Source organism: Cetorhinus maximus, chromosome 15, assembly GCF_964194155.1.
Source record: "Cetorhinus maximus chromosome 15, sCetMax3.hap1.1, whole genome shotgun sequence".
NCBI classification, from domain to species: Eukaryota; Metazoa; Chordata; class Chondrichthyes; order Lamniformes; family Cetorhinidae; genus Cetorhinus; species Cetorhinus maximus.
In genome coordinates, this window is record NC_135893.1 from 2,692,922 (window position 1) to 2,712,735 (window position 19,814).

The window sequence follows — 19,814 nt, forward strand, 5'->3', positions numbered from 1 at the left end:
TCCCTCCCCCTCTCTACCCCTCTCTCTTTCCCTCTCTCTCTCTTTCTGCCTCTCTCGCTCTCTGCGGCTTTCTCTCTCTCTCTCTCTCTCTCTCTCTCTGCACCTCTGTGCTCCCCCCCTTTGCCTCTCTGCCTCGCTCGCGCACTCTTCCTCGTACTCTCTCCTTTCTTTCTTTCTTTCTCTCTCTGCCTTGTGCTCTCTGCCTCTCTCTCTCTGCCTCTCTCCCTCTGCCTCGCTCCCTCTGTCTCTCCTCTCTGTCTGTGCCTCTCTCTCTCTCGTTCTGCCCTCTCTCTCTCTTTCCTTCTCTCTCTCTCTCTCTCTGCCTCTCTCTCTCTGCCTCTCTCTCTGCCTCGCTCTCTTTGTCTGTGCCCCTCTCTCTCTCTGCCTCTCCCTCTCTCTCTCTCTGCCTCACGCTCTCTCTCTGCCTCGCCCTCTCTGCCTCGTGCTCTTTCTTCCTCGCGCTCTCTCTCTCTGTCTCGCGCGCGCTCTCTCTGTCTCTCGTGGTCTCTCTCTCTCTGTGTCTCTCTCTCTCTGCCTCGCGTGCTCTCTCTCTCTCTCTCTCTACCTCTCGTGCTCTCTCTCTCTCTGCCTCGCGCGCTCTCTCTCTCTGCCTCGCGCGCTCTCTCTCTGCCTCGCGTGCTCTCTCTCTCTCTGCCTCGCGCGCTCTCTCTCTCTGCCTCGCGCGCTCTCTCTCTGCCTCGCGTGCTCTCTCTCTCTCTGCCTCGCGCGCTCTCTCTCTCTGCCTCGCGCGCTCTCTCTCTCTCTGCCTCGCGTGCTCTCTCTCTCTCTGCCTCGCGCGCTCTCTCTCTCTCTGCCTCGCGCGCTCTCTCTTCTCTGCCTCGCGCGCTCTCTCTCTCTCTGCCTCGCGCGCTCTCTCTCTCATGCTCTCTCACTCATGCTCTCGCGCTCTCTCTGCCTCGTGCTCTCTCTGCCTCTCGTGGTCACTCTCTCTCTCTGCCTCGCGCTCTCTCTCTTTGCCTCGCGCTCTCTCTCTCTCTCACTCTTTGCCTCCCTCTGCATCTCTCTCTCTCTCTCTGCATCTCTCACCCTCTCTCTCCCCTCTCTCTCCCTGTCTCTCTCCCCCTCTCTCTCCCTCTCTCTCTCTCCCTCTCACTCTCTCTCACCCTCTCTAGTGTCAAGACCCCTTTATGGGCCTCTCTCACACCCTCTCTCTCTCTCTCCCTCCCTTTCTGTCTCTGTCTGTCTCTCTCTCTCTTTCTCTCTCTCTCTGCGCCTCTCTCTCTCTCTCTCTCTGCACCTCTGTGCTCCCCCCTTTGCCTCTCTGCCTGGCTCGCGCACTCTTCCTCGGGCTCTCTCCTTTCTATCTCTCTCTGCCTTGTGCTCTCTGCCTCTCTCCCTCTGCCTCTCTCCCTCTGCCTCGCTCTCTCTGTCTGTCCCTCTCTGTCTCTCCCTCTCCGTCTGTGCCTCTCTCTCTCTCTCTCTCTCTTTCTGCCCTCTCTCTCTCTTTCCTTCTCTCTCTCCCTCTCTCTCTGCCTCTCTCTCTGTCTCGCTCTCTCTGTCTGTGCCCCTCTCTCTCTCTGCCTCTCCCTCTCTCTCTCTCTGCCTCACGCTCTCTCTCTGCCTCGCCCTCTCTGCCCCGCGCGCTCTCTCTGCCTCGGGCGCAGTCTCTCTGTGCCTCGCCCTCTCTCTCTGCCTCGCCCTCTCTGCCTCGCGCTCTCTCTCTCTCTGCCTCGCGCGCTCTCTGTCTCTCTGCCTCGCGCGCTCTCTGTCTCTCTGCCTCGCGCGCTCTCTGTCTCTCTGCCTCGCGCGCTCTCTCTCTCTCCCTCGCGCGCTCTCTCTCTCTCCCTCGCGCGCTCTCTATCTGCCTTGCACGCTCTCTCTCTGCCTTGCGCGCTCTCTCTCGTTCACTCTCTCTCTGCCTCTCGCGCTCTCCCGCGCTCCCTCTCTGTCTCGCACGCGCTCTCTCTGTCTCTCGTGGTCTCTCTCTGTGTGTCTCTCGACTCTCTGCCTCGCGCGCTCTCTCTCTCTCTGCCTCTCATGCTCTCTCTCTCTCTCTCTGCCTCTCGTGCTTGCTCTCTCTCTCTGCCTCGCGCGCTCTCTTTCGTTCACTCTCTCTCTGCCTCTCGCGCTCTCTCTCTGCCTCTCGCGCGCGCTCTCTCTAGTTCACTCTCTCTCTGCCTCTCGCGCTCTCTCTCTGCCTCTCACGCGCTCTCTCTCTCTGCCTCGCGCGCTCTCTCTCGTTCACTCTCTCTCTGCCTCTCGTGCTCTCTCTCTGCCTCTCGCGCGCTCTCTCTCTCTGCCTCGCGCGCTCTCTCTCTCTGCCTCGCGCGCTCTCTCTCTCTGCCTCGCGCACTCTTTCTCTCTGCCTCGCGCGCTCTCTCTCTCTGCCTCACGCGCGCTCTCTGTCTTTCTGCCTCGTGCGCTCTCTGTCTCTCTGCCTCGCGCGCTCTCTGCCTCTCTGCCTCACGCGCTCTCTGTCTCTCTGCCTCACGCGCTCTCTGTCTCTCTGCCTCACGCGCTCTCTGCCTCTCTGCCTCGCGAGCGCTCTCTCTCTGCCTCGCGCGCTCTCTCTCTCTGCATCGCGTGCGCTCTCTCTGCCTTGCGCGCTCTCTCTCTGCCTCGCGCGCTCTCTCTCTCTGCCTCACGCGCTCTCTCTGCCTCGCGCGCTTTCTCTCTCTGCCTCACGCGCGCTCTCTCTCTCTGCCTCGCGCGCTCTCTGCCTCGCGCGCTCTCTCTCTCTGCCTCGCGCGCTCTCTGTCTCTCTGCCTCGCGCGCGCTCTCTTTCTCTGTGTCTCTCGACTCTTTCTGCCTCGCGCGCTCTCTCTGCCTCTCATGTTCTCTCTCACTCTCTCTGCCTCTCGCGCTTGCTCTCTCTGCCTCATGCTCTCTCTCTCTGCCTCGCGCGCTCTCTCTCTCTCTGCCTTGTGCGCTCTCTCTCTGTCTCGCGCGCTCTCTCTCTCTCTCTGCCTCGCGCGCTCTCTCTCTCTGCCTCGCGCGCTCTCTCTCTCTGCCTCGCGCGCTCTCTCTCTGTGCCTCATGCGCGCTCTCTGCCTCGCGCGCTCTCTCTCTCTGCCTCGCGCTCTCTCTCTCTGCCTCGCGCTCTCTCTCTGCCTCGCGCGCTCTCTCTTTCTGCCTCGCGCTCTCTCTCTCTGCCTCGCGCGCTCTCTCTCTCTGCCTCGCGCGCTCTCTCTCTGCCTCTCGCGTGCTCTCTCTCTCTTCCTCGCGCTCTCTCTCTGCCTCGCGCTCTCTCTCTGCCTCGCTCTCTCTCTCTCTGCCTCGCTCTCTCTCTCTCTCTCTGCCTCGCTCTCTCTCTCTCTCTGCCTCCCTCGCTCGCTCTCGCCCTCTGCCTCCCTCGCTCGCTCTCGCCCTCTGCCTCCCTCGCTCGCTCTCGCCCTCTGCCTCCCTCGCTCGCTCTCGCTCTCTACCTCCCTCGATCGCTCTCGCTCTCTGCCTCCCTCGTTCTCTCTCTCTCTCTGCCTCCCTCGATCGCTCGCTCTCTACCTCCCTCACTTGCTCTCGCTCTCTGCCTCCCTCGCTCCCTCTCTCTGCCTCCCTCGCTCCCTCTCTCTGCCTCCCTCGCTCCCTCTCTCTCTCTGCCTCCCTCACTCTCTCTCTTTCTGCCTCCCTCGATCGCTCGCTCTCTGCCTCCCTCGATCGCTCGCTCTCTGCGTCCCTCGCTCGCTCTCGCTCTCTGCCTCCCTTGCTCTCGCTCTCTACCTTCCTCACTCGCTCTCGCTCTCTGCCTCCCTCCCTCTCGCTCTCTGCCTCCCTCGCTCTCGCTCTCTGCCTCCCTCGCTCTCGCTCTCTGCCTCCCTGGCTCTCTCTCTCTCTCTGCCTCCGTCACTCTCTCTCTCTCTCTGCCTCCCTCGATCGCTCGCTCTCTGCCTCCCTCGCTCGCTCTCGCTCTCTGCCTCCCTCCCTCTCGCTCTCTACCTCCCTCGCTCTCTCTCTCTCTCTGCCTCCCTCGCTCTCTCTCTCTGCCTCCCTCAATCGGTCTCGCTTTCTGCCTCCCTCGATCGGCCTCGCTCTCTGCCTCCCTCGCTCTCTCAGGGCAATGCGTTGACCAATTGCGGTCAAGCTGCCTGGTTTAAATTTCAAACAATGCTTGGCAGTTAACTGTCAATCACCATCACTGGCAACGGCATTGTCATGGAGTCTGCAAGAATCAGAGTCCACTTACCACCCAATCAGCATTCTCTTCACTTACAGTGTAAATTGTTGTTTTCCCCTTCTATTGGTATCCTTGCCAAGTGTCCTGATAAAAAGCTTTGACATGTCTCTTTTTCAGAAATTTCCCGCTCTTGGTCTGAGGCCTTGATGATCATGGCCGCTCCATATACAGAAAAAAACATTGTCCTCATCTCCTTTTGGCTCTTTTGCTGATTATCTTAAATCTGTGCCTTCTGGTTACTGACCCTTCTGTCACTGGAAACCATTTCTCCCGATTTGCTCTAACAAAACCTTTTCTAATTTTGAACACGTCCGTCAAATCTCCCCTTAACCTTCTCTGTTCTAAGGAGAACATTCCCAGCGTCTCCAGTCTCTCTACATAACTGAATTCCCTTATTTCCTGTACTATTCCAGTAAACCTCTGCTGTACCTTTCCAAGGTCTTGACAGCCCCAACCCTAAAAGTGTGGCTGCGGAATTGGACCTGATATTCCAGCTGGGGACAAACCGGTGATTTATAAACAGCCTTGCTTTACTAATCTCTTTCTAAAGCCCAGAATCATCTTCTCAACTTATCCTGCCACCTTTTTGAAGGTTTCAAATAGTAAAAGGATTTTGTAAACACAAACAGTACAGGAAGAGTTGGTGTCAGAGGGGTGGTTCGAGTTTTTACAAAGGGCTTATTTTTTTATTATTCGTCAACCGAGTTGCCATGGGTCTGGAATCACATGCCAACCAGGTAAGGATGGCATTAGTGAACCAGATGATGGGTTTTTACAACAATCGTTGTTTTAATTCCAGATCCTTTATTGAATTCAAATTTCACCATCTGCCATGGTTGGATTTGCACCCGGGGTCCCCAGCGCATTCCGCTGCATCTCTGGAATACTAGCCCACTGACAGCACCACTCTGCTATCACCTCCCCCCCATTGGGTGAAGTGAGAAGATGTAGAGGAGTGTGGTCGACAGGAGAAGAGTGCAATTGGATTCACAAGTGGAATTGGTAAAGGACTATGGCAACCGAAGTTCTAAACTGCAGAGGGTCTGAATACAGTTGTTTCTTTTCCTAAATCCTCCACGAGGAAAGTTGTGCTTGAAGACAGGAAAGTTGCCAACGCAAGATGTCTATTCAAAAAGAGAGAAAGTGGTAAATGAGCTCAGCCTAACAGCAACATCAGATGAGTTTCAAGACTCCAGGACACTCGATGTAATTGATTCACAGGCGGAAAGACACAGTCAGTCCACCCGTGAAAGGCAAGACATTTCGGAGTTCTGGGAGGGAATAAGGGTGTTGAATTGCTGTGTTCATTTGTGTACCTGGGTTTGCTGAAGGCATTTATGAAGCTTCCTGGTAAACTGAAGGCTCACTTTATTAAACGGTGTGTAGCAGGTATGGGGTGGAAGTTGGTTAAAGGGCACGACACGGGGATTAATGGTTAATAGATATTTTTCAGACCGGAAGAACCATAAACAATGACCTTCCTCAGCAGCAGTGCTATCGCTGCCTTTCTCTGTCTCTGCAAATCGGAGGCATCATATGAAAATATACGAAAAACACAAAAATAAAGTTTTTTTCACTGTGGCCAGGCTGTAGGTCTGTCCAGAGGACATTGTTGTCAATTGGGCAGATCGATCTCAGAGGAGGAGAAATTTCGGGTGAAAGACTTTGGGAGGAAGAATGAGAAGATGAAATATATACTTAAAGTCAAACTTTTAAAGCACAGTGAGAATAGGCCTCAGATCGATAGTATTTTGAAGGTGGAGAGACAGATTAGTGAAACTATAGGTTTTATAAATGCCGGCATTTGCTTGAGAACTTATTAAAAGTCTTCAGTTTCTGATGAAAATGATACAATTATTTTTCCTTACAGATAACTGATGGTTTGTGTATATTTCTCATACAAATGAAGCGTTTTGAGATTCAAACTCATCTTGTGTTGGAAAGCAGCCCCCACCCCAATCTCCAGCCAATAAGAATAAGATGGTGCAGCCTTTGCTCTCCTATCTGGTGGGAAGATTTTCTGTTCTATCACCAATTGTCTTACACGTAGTTTTCACTCCCAACTTATTACTGGAGGTGGGGGTGGGGCGGGGGGAAAGCAGCTCTGGCTTATCCTGGACATCTGACCCCTTCGTCAGCGCTAAGGATGAAGCCTGTCACCACTAAACAAAGGATTTGGACACTTAACTAGAGTTGATTCTTTAATTTAAATGGCTTCCCTATTCATCAGCCTAACGTGTGTGTTTGTGTGTGTGTGTGTGTGTGGAGATCAATGGATGGCCCAGTATAAAGCAATCACTATGGTTACCAGCTGTGACCTCTAACCTTTAGATGAATGCTTAGCTCTTTTTTGCTGTGCCTTCAAAGCAGTGTGTCATTGGCTAAGCTTCATTATAGTGATAAAATGCCTAAATATTGTGAGCATATTTTCTACTTGGCGAACATCCAGTTTTGATTTTTTTTTTTAAATAAGATTTTTTTTTTATATATATATTATTGCCTTCAGACTGGGGCCTAAAGAGGCCACATTCAGTTCAGGGGTCAGCATTCTCCCTCTCTATTGTTGGGTTAAACCGGTAACCCCTCTCCACATTTGGTCGCTTGGTTACGTGAGGGCTTGCAGAAGCTGACAGTCATTCAGGCACAAAAGAAATGATTCGAGTCATTGTGGGCTGCCGGATTTGCATTTGAGTTGATGCTGTGAGGAACAGGGCAGATTTTCTTGAAATGATCAGCGACAAGCTTTGTGGTCGAACTCGGATTCCTCCTTAAATTCTGGTCTTTGTGAGTGTAATCTTACGCAGAGACCCAGTAGCTGCAAATAGATATGAAGGCGTCTAACAGTTATCCCCTGCATTTGATGGGAAAATAAAGTGAGGCTGCAGAGTGTTGTGTTCTCAAGCCAAAGACTTTGATCTTTTTAACAGGGCCAGTTTGATTCTCCTTCTGCTGTACTATGTTGTAAGTAACCTGTCTCTATAGCTCTTTTTAATCTTCCCTATTTGGGTTGTTTTGTGTTGCCTCAATCATTATTATTAAGGCTGGAAACTGTTGAGGATTTGACGTGGTCAGTATTGTAACTGTTAAAAATGTGTTGTAGCTACTAATTAATTGGAATGTTTTTTTCGAACAGTAAAGGTTTTTGCAGCAAAATCTGTTTATTCTGTTCAGCTTTCTCCATCATTTTCAGTTGAGAGTGTGAAAGGCAAATACTCTGGTCAGTTCGTGGCACAGAGCAGAAACGACAATTTATTTTAGAGTCTTTGTTTAGTATTGTGTTACAAGCTCATAATGAGAGGACTGTGAAGGATCACTTGGCAAATCGTGCTGCCTGCTTGCATCTGTTGGGAGGCTGGAGCCTGATGGTTTTAGCAGGGTCACATTTTGATTTAAAGTGATAGCACACAGCTGTGGAACAATGCTTGGATCCGAGCTGGTGTATGGGAGCTGCTTTCTGTGTCCTGTCAATGCCTTGTGTATGGAGCACGCAGAGTTAGTTCCGTGTGCCGTTTAATGGCTCCTTTCATTAATCTGTAAAGAGCTGGGATGTGATTTGCCGGGAATGTACGAGTAAGTCACATTACTGTTAAAGTCACGACGCATGTCAAGTTGTTCTTGGTTAAGGAGAGAGTTCTGTCCGCTGGGTATGGTTTGCCATAGCTTTATCCAGAGAACTAGAAAATTGTTGAGTTTTACTTCGCATTGTCTCTTAACTGTCTGCGTAGGACGGAGCTGAGCTGTGGAGGCCAGGTAGGTCCCAGGCTCTGTGTTGAGCTGTATATGTTGTTTAATCCTCTCCTGTGGCCAGGTATCCTTTCCCGATCGCTAGTTTTTCTCCCCTCGCTTTGTGATATGTCTTAGGATTTTTTTTTTGCCTGACAGGCATTATATAAACTCATCCGTCTTTTAGGTGCGATGTTAAACCCTCGGGTGTCTGTCCTCTCAGCTGGACACCAGAGATCCCATGGCACTATTTGGAAGAAGAGCGGTGCAGTTCTCCCCAGTGTCCTGGTCAATATTCATCCCTTAATCAACGTTATTGAAAGTGATGATCTGGTCATTATCACATTGCTGTTTAAGGGAACTTGCTGTGAGCAAATTGGCTGCTGTGTTTCTGACAATACAACGGATACTATCATTCAAAGTGCTCCATTGCCTGTCTATAAATTGCTTTGAGACATCCTAAGATTGTGAAAGGTGCCATAAAAATGCAGCTCTGCCATCCATTCAAGTTGTTATTTTGAGGATAAATCAGCCACTGTTCCTGGTGGTTATTCACTGTGGATTGGATTAGACAGTGAGGCCTTCTGTAGGAGAATAACCTGTGGCACCCATTGTCTGGGCTCATACAGGTCACAGGGCTGAAAGACCTGGATGAAATCCAGCGCTGCCTAATGTGAATCCGCTCCCAAGGATGAGGGGGATATCTGAAAAATATTTCCGCCAGAATCAGATGCCCACACACTGTTACTGGAGCTTTTGCACCGCTCTTGGTAAAACAGTTAAAATTCTACATGTTGATGAAGTAATCAGCAGAAACGCACATACCAACACCTTCTTACAGCTTGGGGTGGGGTCTGGAGCTTCTAGTTTGTATAAACATGAACACTTCACTCTACAAAAGTTAGCAGTCCACAGGACAGTAAAACTGATCCAGTGCATGTATTTACTGGTCCGTCGAAATAATACATTAGAAACATTGGAAACATTAGAAACATTGGAAACATTGGAAACATTGCCTTTCTGCCAACATGTGATGCAGAAGGAGTTTGAGGATCAGAAAAGCAAGATTCCTGTCAACCAACTTCAGCAGTTAGTCCAGGACATCAGTCAAAACTCTGGCGTATCTGTAAGAGAGAGTTAGGCCCTTCATGCGCCACAGGTTGTGAGGAAATTGTTGAAACGTGTAAGACTCTGAGGAGGGTAGATACTGAGAGGATGTTTCCCCCTGTGGGGAAATCTAGAACTAGGGGGACACAGTTTAAAAATAAGGAGCCTGCCTTTCAGACGGAGATGTGGAGAAACATTTTCTCAGAGGGTCATTAGGCTGTGGAATTCCCTTCCCCTGTGAGCAGTGAAAGCTGAGTTGTTGAATGGTTTGAAGGCTGAGTTAGACAGATTGTTGGCTGACCAGGGAGTCGAGGATTTTGTGAGGCAGACAGGAAAGTGGAGCTGAGGCCACAAGCAGATCAATCATGGCCTAATGGACTAGCAGAGCAGGCCCGAATGGCCTACTCCTAATCTGTATGTTCACTAAGTGCCTGGTTAGTTTTGTTTGCCAACTTCCACTCTGTAATGTGACCCGACTTCACCCCCTATCTCAGCTTCTCTGCTGCTGAAACCCTCATTTGTGCCTTTGCCACCTCCAGACTCAACTACTCCAACCCAATCCTCGCTGCTCTCCCACATCCTACCATCCATAAACCTGAGACCATCCAAACTTTGCTGCCTGTGTCTTAACTTGCACCAAACCCCGTACCCCTATCACCCCTGTGCTCACTGAACTACATTAAAATTCTCATCCTTGTTTTGAAATCCCTCCATGGCCTCACCCCTACCTATCTCTGTTATCTCCTCTAGCCCCACAAACCTCCCGAGATACCTGTGCTCCTCCAGTTCCAGCCTCTTAACCCACTCTCAATTTTAATCGCTCCACCATTGGCGGCTGTGCCATCAGTGGCTGAGGTCCCGAGCTCTGGAACTCCCTCCCTACACCGCTCCGCCTCTCTATCTCACTTTCCTCCTCGAAGACACTCCTTAAAACCTACCTCTTTGACCAAGCTTTTGGTCACCTGGCCTAATACCTCCTCCTGTGACTCGATTGTCAGACTGTGTGTTATAACGCTCCTGTGAAGCATCTCGGGATGTTTCATCAGGCTAAAGGCGCTAGATAAATGTAAGTTGCTGTTGGTGAACTGGTAAAAGATTTTGACTCAGGAATGTTCAGGGGACAGGTTTTGGTCTGTCAGTGACAGATTGGAAGGGGGTCCCACTGACAATGTGGCAGATCTTGATATACCTTTGATTTCTTTCGCAAAACCTTTGACATGAAAAAGAATGTGACCTATTGCCAGCTTAACCTTTCTTGGAAGGGTCAGTCGAGGTTTGGTTAGTCCCCTGTGATGGCCACTTCATCAAAATATGCATGTTTCAAAAGCATTTTAATGTTTAGCTGACTCGAGCCATTGTACCCTTGCTCTCTGCAAACCCCAATGATTGAGTTGATAAATTCCCTCTCGGCAGGAAACTCAATCATATGGACAGGGAGCTCCCAGCTTTGATCCGTGACCTGTGCTCCAATACTCGACAGCTAAATTGGAATCTGACTACTGGCCTGGACATTCCCAGGCAAGAGCAGAATGGACCCAGCCTGTGATTCCTACCCTTGATCACAGACTGTGAAGCCGAAACAGGGCATGTGCCGGAGTTCGAATAACAGATCTGACTGAAAACGAGCTTGTGGCTTCAACAACAGCAACTTGCATTTATGTAGCACCTTTTTAACGTAGCAAAACCTTTCACAGGAGGGTTATTCGTAAAAATTTACCACACGAGCCACACAGATTTGAAGACAGCTGAAAGCTCGGTTTTAAGTAGCGTCTGAGCAGAGGAGGGTACGATGGAGAGGTTTGGGGAAAGCTAATTTAACACCTCCCTTTCTATGTGGAGTCTCACAGGGAAGTGGCTTCCTGTACTTTAACCAGCTAAAAACTGGCTCCATGTGCCTTAACACCAGACTGGGCCGCGAACATCCCAGATGATGTTCTGTCCCAACCCATCCAGCCCCCATCTCCCCCCTGCCAAGAAAGTCCCCACACAAGGACTGCACAGGAATTGCCCGGGTTTAAACTTCCAATGGACAATTACCCAGCCTCTGGGACCGTCCGACACTCCGATCTAACTCTCTTTGCAGAATAGTTACCCAGGAAATGCTAAAAGCAAAAAACTGCGGATGCTGGAAATCCAAAACAAAAACAGAAACAGAAATACCTGGAAAAACTCAGCAGGTCTGGCAGCATCGGCGGAGGAGAGCACAGTTGACGTTTCGAGTCCTCATGACCCTTCAGCAGAACTAAGTAAAATTAGGAAAGGGGTGAAATATAATATAATATAATATGTTATATTTCACCCCTTTCCTAATTTTACTTAGTTCTGCTGAAGGGTCATGAGGACTCGAAACGTCAACTTTGCTCTTCTCCGCCGATGCTGCCAGACCTGCTGAGTTTTTCCAGGTATTTCTGTTTCTGTTTTTGCCCAAGAAAAGTTAGTCGGATTGAAACCACTTTGAACTCCTGGGTAACGATGCTACTGGATCTCCCCGCTCACAACCATAACTACCCGACCCCTCCTCCCCAGACCACCCCCTCACCCCTCACCCGGTTGCCTCATTTATTTCCCCTCCTGTCAGTGTGGCTGGGACATTTAAACTTCACCGCGATATGGCAGCTCGTGCTGTAACCAGGGGGCGGCTTCACTGCCCCAGTCCTGCAGCACCTGCACTGGACAAGCTCTGGAGCTGCTGTGTGGCACAGTTTGCACCAGGCCTGGGGACAGAAGACTGGGTGGGAAATGCGCAGCTCCTGACCTGGGTGAGTAGACAGGAGCGGAGTGGCAGGTCCAGCGGCGATCGTCCCTCCCCGGTCAGCGCTGGTCCCACCCACGCCTTCGCCAGGCCACCAGCCTGGCCACACTGCCGAGGGCTCTCACCGAGCGAGACTCCCTGTCCCCGAAAGCCAAATACACTCACTCGTGTCACAAAATCAGCTCTGCAGAAATATCGGAATGACTGGCTTTAAGAGGCAATAATTTTTGAGAAATAATAAAAAGAATGAGAATCGAGGCCAGTAAAAATGCTAGATCTGTAAGATTGAAGTATTAGTAACTCGGGTGGTAAATGTTTGACCTTATCCACCTTTTATACCGGCACCAGGAAAAGTTCAAACAACTACGGACAAAAGAACTTTTTAATGACCATTTTGTAAATTCTCCAATACCCCTCCAAGGGCAACTCCTGCAGAAACTCCCACCAATAAGAATTGCTCGCGATGTTTCGGAGAGGGTGGGGGTGAAGCACTGGGGCTGGTCTAAGGCCACAGGCAATGGAGGTCCTGCTAAATTTAAATGCAAGACTTCATGGTCATCTTTGCTTTGGTTTCCTACCGGGCAACTGACCTCCGAGGCCCCCGGGGATTGGGAGGAGGGGAGTGAAAGGATGATCACGGTCAGGACCTGGAGTGATGCTGGTGGTGTGGGGGGGCGGAGGGAGAGATGGTGAGTCTGTGACCATGGTGGGGATGTGGGGGGTAGTGGGAGAGGATGCCATTGCTGGGGGGGAAACTGAAGGTTTCCTTGAGGGCCCAGCGAGGGGACTCCTGCTTCTCCCCGGCCCACAAGGAGCGCTGCAAAAGGCAGCAGCTCCCATCTCCCTCTCTCACTGCCGGGCTATCCCAATCCTGGAAAACCCACGGGACAATTATTAAACATTATACCAGGGCTCCCAATGGCATTGTGGGAGCCTGACAGCAGGATACACTCGTACCCCACACAGCTGCTGGGAAAAGAGCAGCGGATTGGGGATTTATTCCCTGTTTTAACATTCTTAACCCCCTCCCTCCCTGTCCAGAGTAACTTTGCACCCGCAGCAGGAGAAATCAGAGAAGAGAAGGAAATTGATGAGTGAGAGGGGAGGGGGAACCTTTATTGGACATCAACTTTTGAAAGAAATGACAGTCGAGCTGAAATTGACGGGCTCGAGGCTGGGACTCTCTCTCTCTCTCTCTCTCTCTCTCGTTGTTGTTGTTGTTGATGTCAAGGCCGATGTGTCTGAAATGTATTTTAATAATTCATTCCCTATGTGCATGTAAAATTTAGTTAGAGTTTCTCAGACCCGCTTTTAAACTAGCCACAAAAGTAGCAGTGAGGCCGGTTGAAAAGTAAATATTAATGATCCACCAAGCGAGACATTCAGACCAGTTAATGGACAATATGTGCTGAACTGTTAAACATATAATCAGAGTGTTAAAGAGACCGTGTGTTAGTTTAATCGTGAGGATTATAATGGATGCCTTAATCAACATCACTCGGTACCTGGATAAGTAATAACTCCCAGTGGGGCTGAATGTTCACCCCAGCACGTGGGCACATGCCTGACACACATGGGCGTAAAATAACCATGCGATGTTTCGGTCGGCAGGCACGCTCGGGAGTCAGCAGTGGGCACACTGACATTGAAGAGCTCATTAATTAAATAGAAGTTTCCCCTACCCGTCCGACCTTACAGCGGGCGGGTGGGGGATGGGAAAGGGTGGGGGGTGGGGGGGGGTGCGTGAAAAGGCCAAGCGGCCTTTGGATTTTTGAGGAAACCTCCTCCACGGGCGAGACGAGGTTTCCGATGTTAGTTTAAAAATAAAATGTTTAAACCTCATTTTTAAAATGCCTCTGCTCGTGTGACAGAGTCACATGAGGGCACGTGTTTTCCTTCATTTTACCATCTTTATTTGTAACGTTATAAATCTTCAGCTCCCTGAGGCAGCCTCTGTGAACTCACCCGCTGACCTCCGCACTCGGCCCCCACCAAACCCCACCCAGGCAGCGCCGAGCGTTTCAATGCCCAATCCCCGCTGACCGGCCATTAATTGGGCCTTTGTGCGGCTGCTTCCAGGCCTGCCCAACGAAGAGGGGAAATCCCACCCCCCCAGAGTTTCACAGCTGGATCTTTGTTCAAATTCCTTATCACTGTCCAGGTTGTAAAGATTGATCTTGTTGCTGAGACTAATGGCGATTTTTCTCCTGCACTCAGGTGATTCAGCAGGCCCTGCACCGCCAGCCCAACACTGCCGCTCAGTACCTCCAGCAGATGTATGCCGCCCAACAGCAGCACCTGATGCTGCAAACCGCAGCTCTGCAGCAGCAGCACCTCAGCAGCGCACAGCTGCAGAGCCTGGCAGCAGTGCAACAGGTAAGCAGGAGGTGGGAGGGCTGGGAACTGTTCCAGTTGATGCTGCAGCATAAAGAAATGTGGCCTCTTAGAATTAACACCGGTGTGAAAACCTGCCAGTTTCATAAGGTCTGATGCTGTGTGTTTTTAGCTGTTTATATATGTGTGTGTATGTATATGTATATGTGTGTGTATATGTGTGTGTATGTGTGTGTGTATATGTGTGTGTATGCATGTGTATGCATATGTATGCATATGTATGTGTATATGTATGTGTATAGGTATGTATGTGTATATGTATGTATGTGTATAGGTATGTATGTGTATAGGTATGTATGTGTATAGGTATGTGTGTGTATGTGTATGTGTATGCGTGTGTGTATGTGTGTGTATGTATGTGTATGTGTGTGTGTATATGTATGTATATGTGTGTGTATGTTTACATGTATGTGTATGTATGTGTACATGTATGTGTATGCATGTGTATATGTATGTGTATGCATGTGTATATGTATGTGTATGCATGTGTATGTGTATGCATGTGTATATGTATGTGTATGTGTATGCATGTGTATATGTGTATGTATGTGTATGCATGTGTATATGTGTATGTATGTGTATATATGTATTTGTATATGTACGTGTGTATGAATGTGTATGTATATGTGTATGTATGTGTACATGTATGTGTATGTATATGTATGTGTATATGTATGTGTGTATGTATATGTATGTGTATATGTATGTGTGTATGTGTATACGTATGTATGTGTATATGTATGTGTGTGTGTATATGTATGTGTGTATGTATATGTATGTGTATATGTATGTGTGTATGTGCATACGTATGTATGTGTATATGTATGTGTGTATGTGTATATGTATACACAGACCTTTGGGACTTCCTCTTGTAAAGTTTTAATAATGCTCATAGCCAGATGTTAAATATGGTTTCAGTCCTCAGATCTTTATTCTGTTCTGAATTGGCTGATCACAACAAAGGTGATTGGTTTCAGTGCCCTTGGCTGGTCAATCAGGATTTTGCACTGTCACTGGCCACACTGGAGATTCTCATCTGTACAGGTCAAGTCAGGGCATGGTCCCATCCCAGTGTGATGCCCATTACAGCTGTCAGCTGTGCCAGGGTGTCTGCTGCCTTGCATAGTGATGTCAGTTATTTGGGGGCAGGGTGATGTTAATTGGATTGTATTATTAAGGTTAAGGCAATGCAGGTGGAGGGTATTGATAACTTGAGCACACATAAAGAGAGACTTATCAGGTGATGATGTCATAGTGTAACATCGCTGGACTTGTAAGCTTAGGCTAATGGTCTGGGGACATGGGTTCAAATCCCACCATGGTATCTGATGAAATTTAAAATTCTGGCTATGTTCACGGCCAGGTAGCCCTGGAGAGGGAGCACGCGGTGTCCATCGGTACACTAAAGGCCTTCCATGACCAGTGGGTGCCATGGGAGCTGGGGTGCACCATCACCCCTGGGAACGATATTCTAATTTGATTCTGTAAGTTTCCTTTAAAGTTTTGGCCTAGTTACAGTGCCTCACCAGGGGATGTCACCCCCTCTGATTTACTGATTTTCATTTAATTTATTGACTTTATACTCTTTTTGATGAAACAAAAGAAGAAAAGAGAGACTTCAGGGACACTGGGCGTTGACTAGGGAGGAGGCAGACATTTTTAATGTTGCATTCTGTAAATAAATTTAGTGTTAAATGAAAGATTGGCAGCTGTCTTCCTGCTTTGCCACATGTCTTCAGGATGAATTAACAGATGGGAATATTACAGCAAACAATCTACAGAGAGCCTTGAAACAGAGGCTCCAAGAACAGCAGCAAAACAGACACGTGATCGAAACTGTACCAACATCTCCTTGTAAAAGTGGGGTGATTTCTCCAGCGAAATGCAGTGAGTTACACAATACAGTTAATTTCCATGTGTAACTTCAATCCCAGTCACTTACAGCTGTGTAGTCTGCAGGTGCGATTGACAGGGAAGGTGGGGGGGCGGTGTTGTCCAATCAGCTGCACTCTAGCTGGGAATAGCGGGATCACCACATGCAGCCCAGTTGTGCTGCCGCGCTCGATAGAACCATGAGCAGCATCATTCAATTCTCTGCTTGAAAGAAAGGGATAAACAAAGAAAGACAATGGACAAGATCAACTGAAGATGTCTGTAAGAAGCTTGTTCATAGAAAAGTGACAGTTATTTGAAATGTTTGTGTTAGTTACTTACCTTCCCATTATCCTTCGAAGGAATGATACTAACAAACATAAAGGTGAATGCTCCTTACATCCCAACCCTAACACAAACATTGATACAGAAATAAAAAGTGCCTTAAAAGATGATAGTACTTCCTTACACAGGGCCCTCCTGCTATGTTGGGACCTTACCCTGTAACCTAGGAAGAAAAGATTTGTTATAAATCATACTTTTTGCTGAAACAATTCTAAACAATGGGTGTGGTCACATTCAGATTACATTCACGTGACCGATTAATTTCCACTTGAAGCGACTCTCAGTGGTTGTGGATGTCAGTGCAGTCAGCCCTATAAATATTACATGGTGAGGTTCCATAATAGGAGCAGCAAGGGGCAAACAGCAAGAATACTTGTGTTAATGCAGTGAATTCAGATAGCGAAGATCTCGAAGCATTTCACGCAAGCATAATCAGACCAAAAGTGTGGGTTGTGTGTGTGTGTGGGTTGTGTGTGTGTGTGGGTTGTGTGTGTGTGTGGGTTGTGTGTGTGTGTGGGTTGTCTGTGTGTGTGTGGGTTGTGTGTGTGTGTGGGTGTGGGTTGTGTGTGTGTGTGGGTTGTCTGTGTGGGTGTGGGTTGTGTGTGTGTGTGGGTGTGGGTTGTGTGTGTGTGGGTGTGGGTTGTGTGTGTGTGGGTGTGGGTTGTGTGTGTGTGGGTTGTGTGTGTGTGTGGGTTGTGTGTGTGTGTGGGTTGTGTGTGTGGGTTGTGTGTGTGGGTTGTGTGTGTGGGTTGTGTGTGTGGGTTGTGTGTGTGGGTTGTGTGTGTGGGTTGTGTGTGTGTGGGTTGCGTGTGTGGGTTGTGTGTGTGTGTGGGGGTTGTGTGTGTGTGTGTGGGTTGTGTGTGTGTGTGGGTTGTGTGTGTGTGTGGGTTGTGTGTGTGTGTGGGTTGTGTGTGTGTGTGTGGGTTGTGTGTGTGTGTGTGGGTTGTGTGTGTGTGTGTGGGTTGTGTGTGTGTGTGTGGGTTGTGTGTGTGTGTGGGTTGTGTGTGTGTGTGGGTTGTGTGTGGGTTGTGTGTGTGCACATGTTTGATGCGATGGTTAATAAGCTGTACAATGAAACGGCTGCTTTACAGACCCACGTGCTTGAACACTTGGGTCACCATAACTGGAAAACGTGGCGGCTGCCGGTATTGGGACTTTGCTCTGAAGGACCCTGATAAAGAGACAACAGGTGTCCAAGATGGAGCAGCTTCCCCCAGCACGAGTGCCGCCAAACCACAATATCTCATTGTTTGTAATACACACTCTGCACCACAGGTTGTCAAGATTCAGCCAAGTGAGAACCTGTGAACTTCTTGATATTCTGTAAATGCAGGAACTCTGTGTAGCTGTGCCCAGATTGCTGTTGGTGAATGTGCTGCTCACTGGAATACACAGAGCAGCTTTAACCCCTGGGCAAAGCTGAGCTCGGCTGAGGCAACAAGAGCGTTAACCTCAATCTCTGCTTGCTAAGGGATGGCTGAAATGTCTACACTTGATCATGAAATGAGTAGTGGAAATCTAGAACTCTCTCCCTCCCCAAAAAGCTGGTGAGGCTGGGGCGAATCCAGAATTCCACATATGATTTTTTATTTGTTAGTTAAGGGAGTTAAAGGATATGGAGTCAAGATACAGATCAGCCATGATTTAATTGAATGGTGGAACAGACTCGAGAGGTTGAATGGCCTCCCTCCTCTCCTGTGAACCTGGATTCCCATTTCTGAACACTACTGCCAGAAAGTGTGCATGTGTGGATAGGATGGGGATCTGGAGTAACAGCACCAACAGGCAAACAGCCTTCTAGCAGTCATTGTTTAGGTAGGCACGACAACAGCTTGTATTTTTATAGACCTTAGTAAAATGTCCCAAGGTGCTTCAGAGGAGAGTTATTAAACAGCATTGACACTGAGCTGTTATTAAGGCAGGTGACCAAAACATTAGTCAAGGAAGTAGTTTTAAGCTGCATCTTAAAGGAGGAGACAGAAGCGGAGAGGTTTAGGGAGGGAATTCCAAAGCTTAGGGCCCAGGTAGCTGAAGGCACGGCCACCAACGATGGAGTGATTAAAATTGGGGATACTCAAAAGGCCAGAAGGAGAGGAGTGCAGATATCTTGGGAGGGTTGTGGGACTAGAGTAGAGGGGCGGGGCCATGGAGGGATTTGAAAATGAAGAGAAGATTTTTAAACTCGAGGCGTTGTTTAACTAGGAGTCGGCATAGGTCAGTGTGCATGGGTGACGGGGACTAGAAAACGCTAGAAAAACTCAGCAGGTCTGGCAGCGTCAGTGGAGAGAGAAACAGAGTTAATGTTTCAAGTCCAATATGACTCTTCTTCAGATGGGGACTTGATGCAAGTTAGGACATGGGCAGCAGAGTTTTGAACAACATGCGTTTCTGGAGGGTATAAGATGGTTAAAGAATGCCAAAGTTATGTGTAGTACAAGAGAGCAACCAGTGCCCATGGAACAATATTTCAGCATATTCTCTTTGAGTTAAGGGAAGATTTAAACAACCAATGAGAAAATGTGTTTAAATGTAAAGTGTTTTAAATGCATATTTTGTATCATTCAGAAGGAACACGTTAGATGTGCACAATAAACAAATCTCTTGGTAGAACTTGATAAATTGCTATTTTGTAATGTAAATCGCACAGCATCATCCAGAAAAGACGCATAGATTGCAACGCTATGCACTCTCCAGAGATGGAGCGAGGGAAGAATGAGATATAAATTATTTATTGATAGGCTGCCTGATGGAACACAATTAGATGGCAGCTGGCTAAACTCTTATTGGCTGGCTCCGATGTTTATCACACCCAGCACAAACACTCAGGAATTGTCAGGCTTGGAATTCAGAGTGGGATTTCCATGTTAAAGAATCGCTTCCATTGTATGCAGAGAAACTATTGAGATTTCAGTCTGCATTCTGTGTTGAATCTCTCGATGCAGAAAGCTACCTCAAACTGTCACTCCGAGATGTAAACATTTTAATCTGCTTTTGAAATCTTTAGAACATTTGATTATTGAGGGCGTGGTGGGGTGGGGGGGGTTGGGGGGTGGGGGTGCGGTTTGGGTGAATTATTATGAAGGATTTTGATGGGAAAACTGTTTCCATTGACAGGAGGGTCAGTACCTGGAGAGGACAGATTGTAGATAATTGGCAGAAGAGCTAGAGGAGAGGTGAGAATTATTTTTCTGTTGTGATCTGGAAGGTGCTGCCTGAAAGGGCGGAAGAAGCAGATTCAATGGGAACTTTCAAAAAGAAATTGGAAAAAATTACAGGGCTATTGGGAAACATCATTGGGACTAATTGGATAACTCTTTCAAAAGAGCCCACATAGGCATGATGGGCTGAATGGCCTCCTCCTGCACTGTAATGTTCTATGAGCTTATAGCGGTAGGAGTGCTAAAGTTGCTTTCCTTATACAGTGGACCAACGTTCCAAATACAGGCATCCACTAGGGAACCTCACAAATTGCCTGAGTGTAACAGGAAC

The 19,814-nt window shown here is 48.7% G+C and overlaps 1 protein-coding gene across 2 annotated transcripts in view; it reads left to right on the forward strand.

Moving 5' to 3' along the window:
* Positions 1-19,814, forward strand: part of phc2b (polyhomeotic homolog 2b (Drosophila)) — a 286,708-nt gene that overhangs the window by 144,779 nt on the left and 122,115 nt on the right. For both annotated transcript variants that reach the window (XM_078557757.1, XM_078557758.1), the window contains exon 4: positions 13,932-14,090. In XM_078557757.1, coding sequence (XP_078413883.1) covers positions 13,932-14,090 — 159 coding nt within the window. The remainder of the gene's footprint in view (positions 1-13,931; positions 14,091-19,814) is intronic.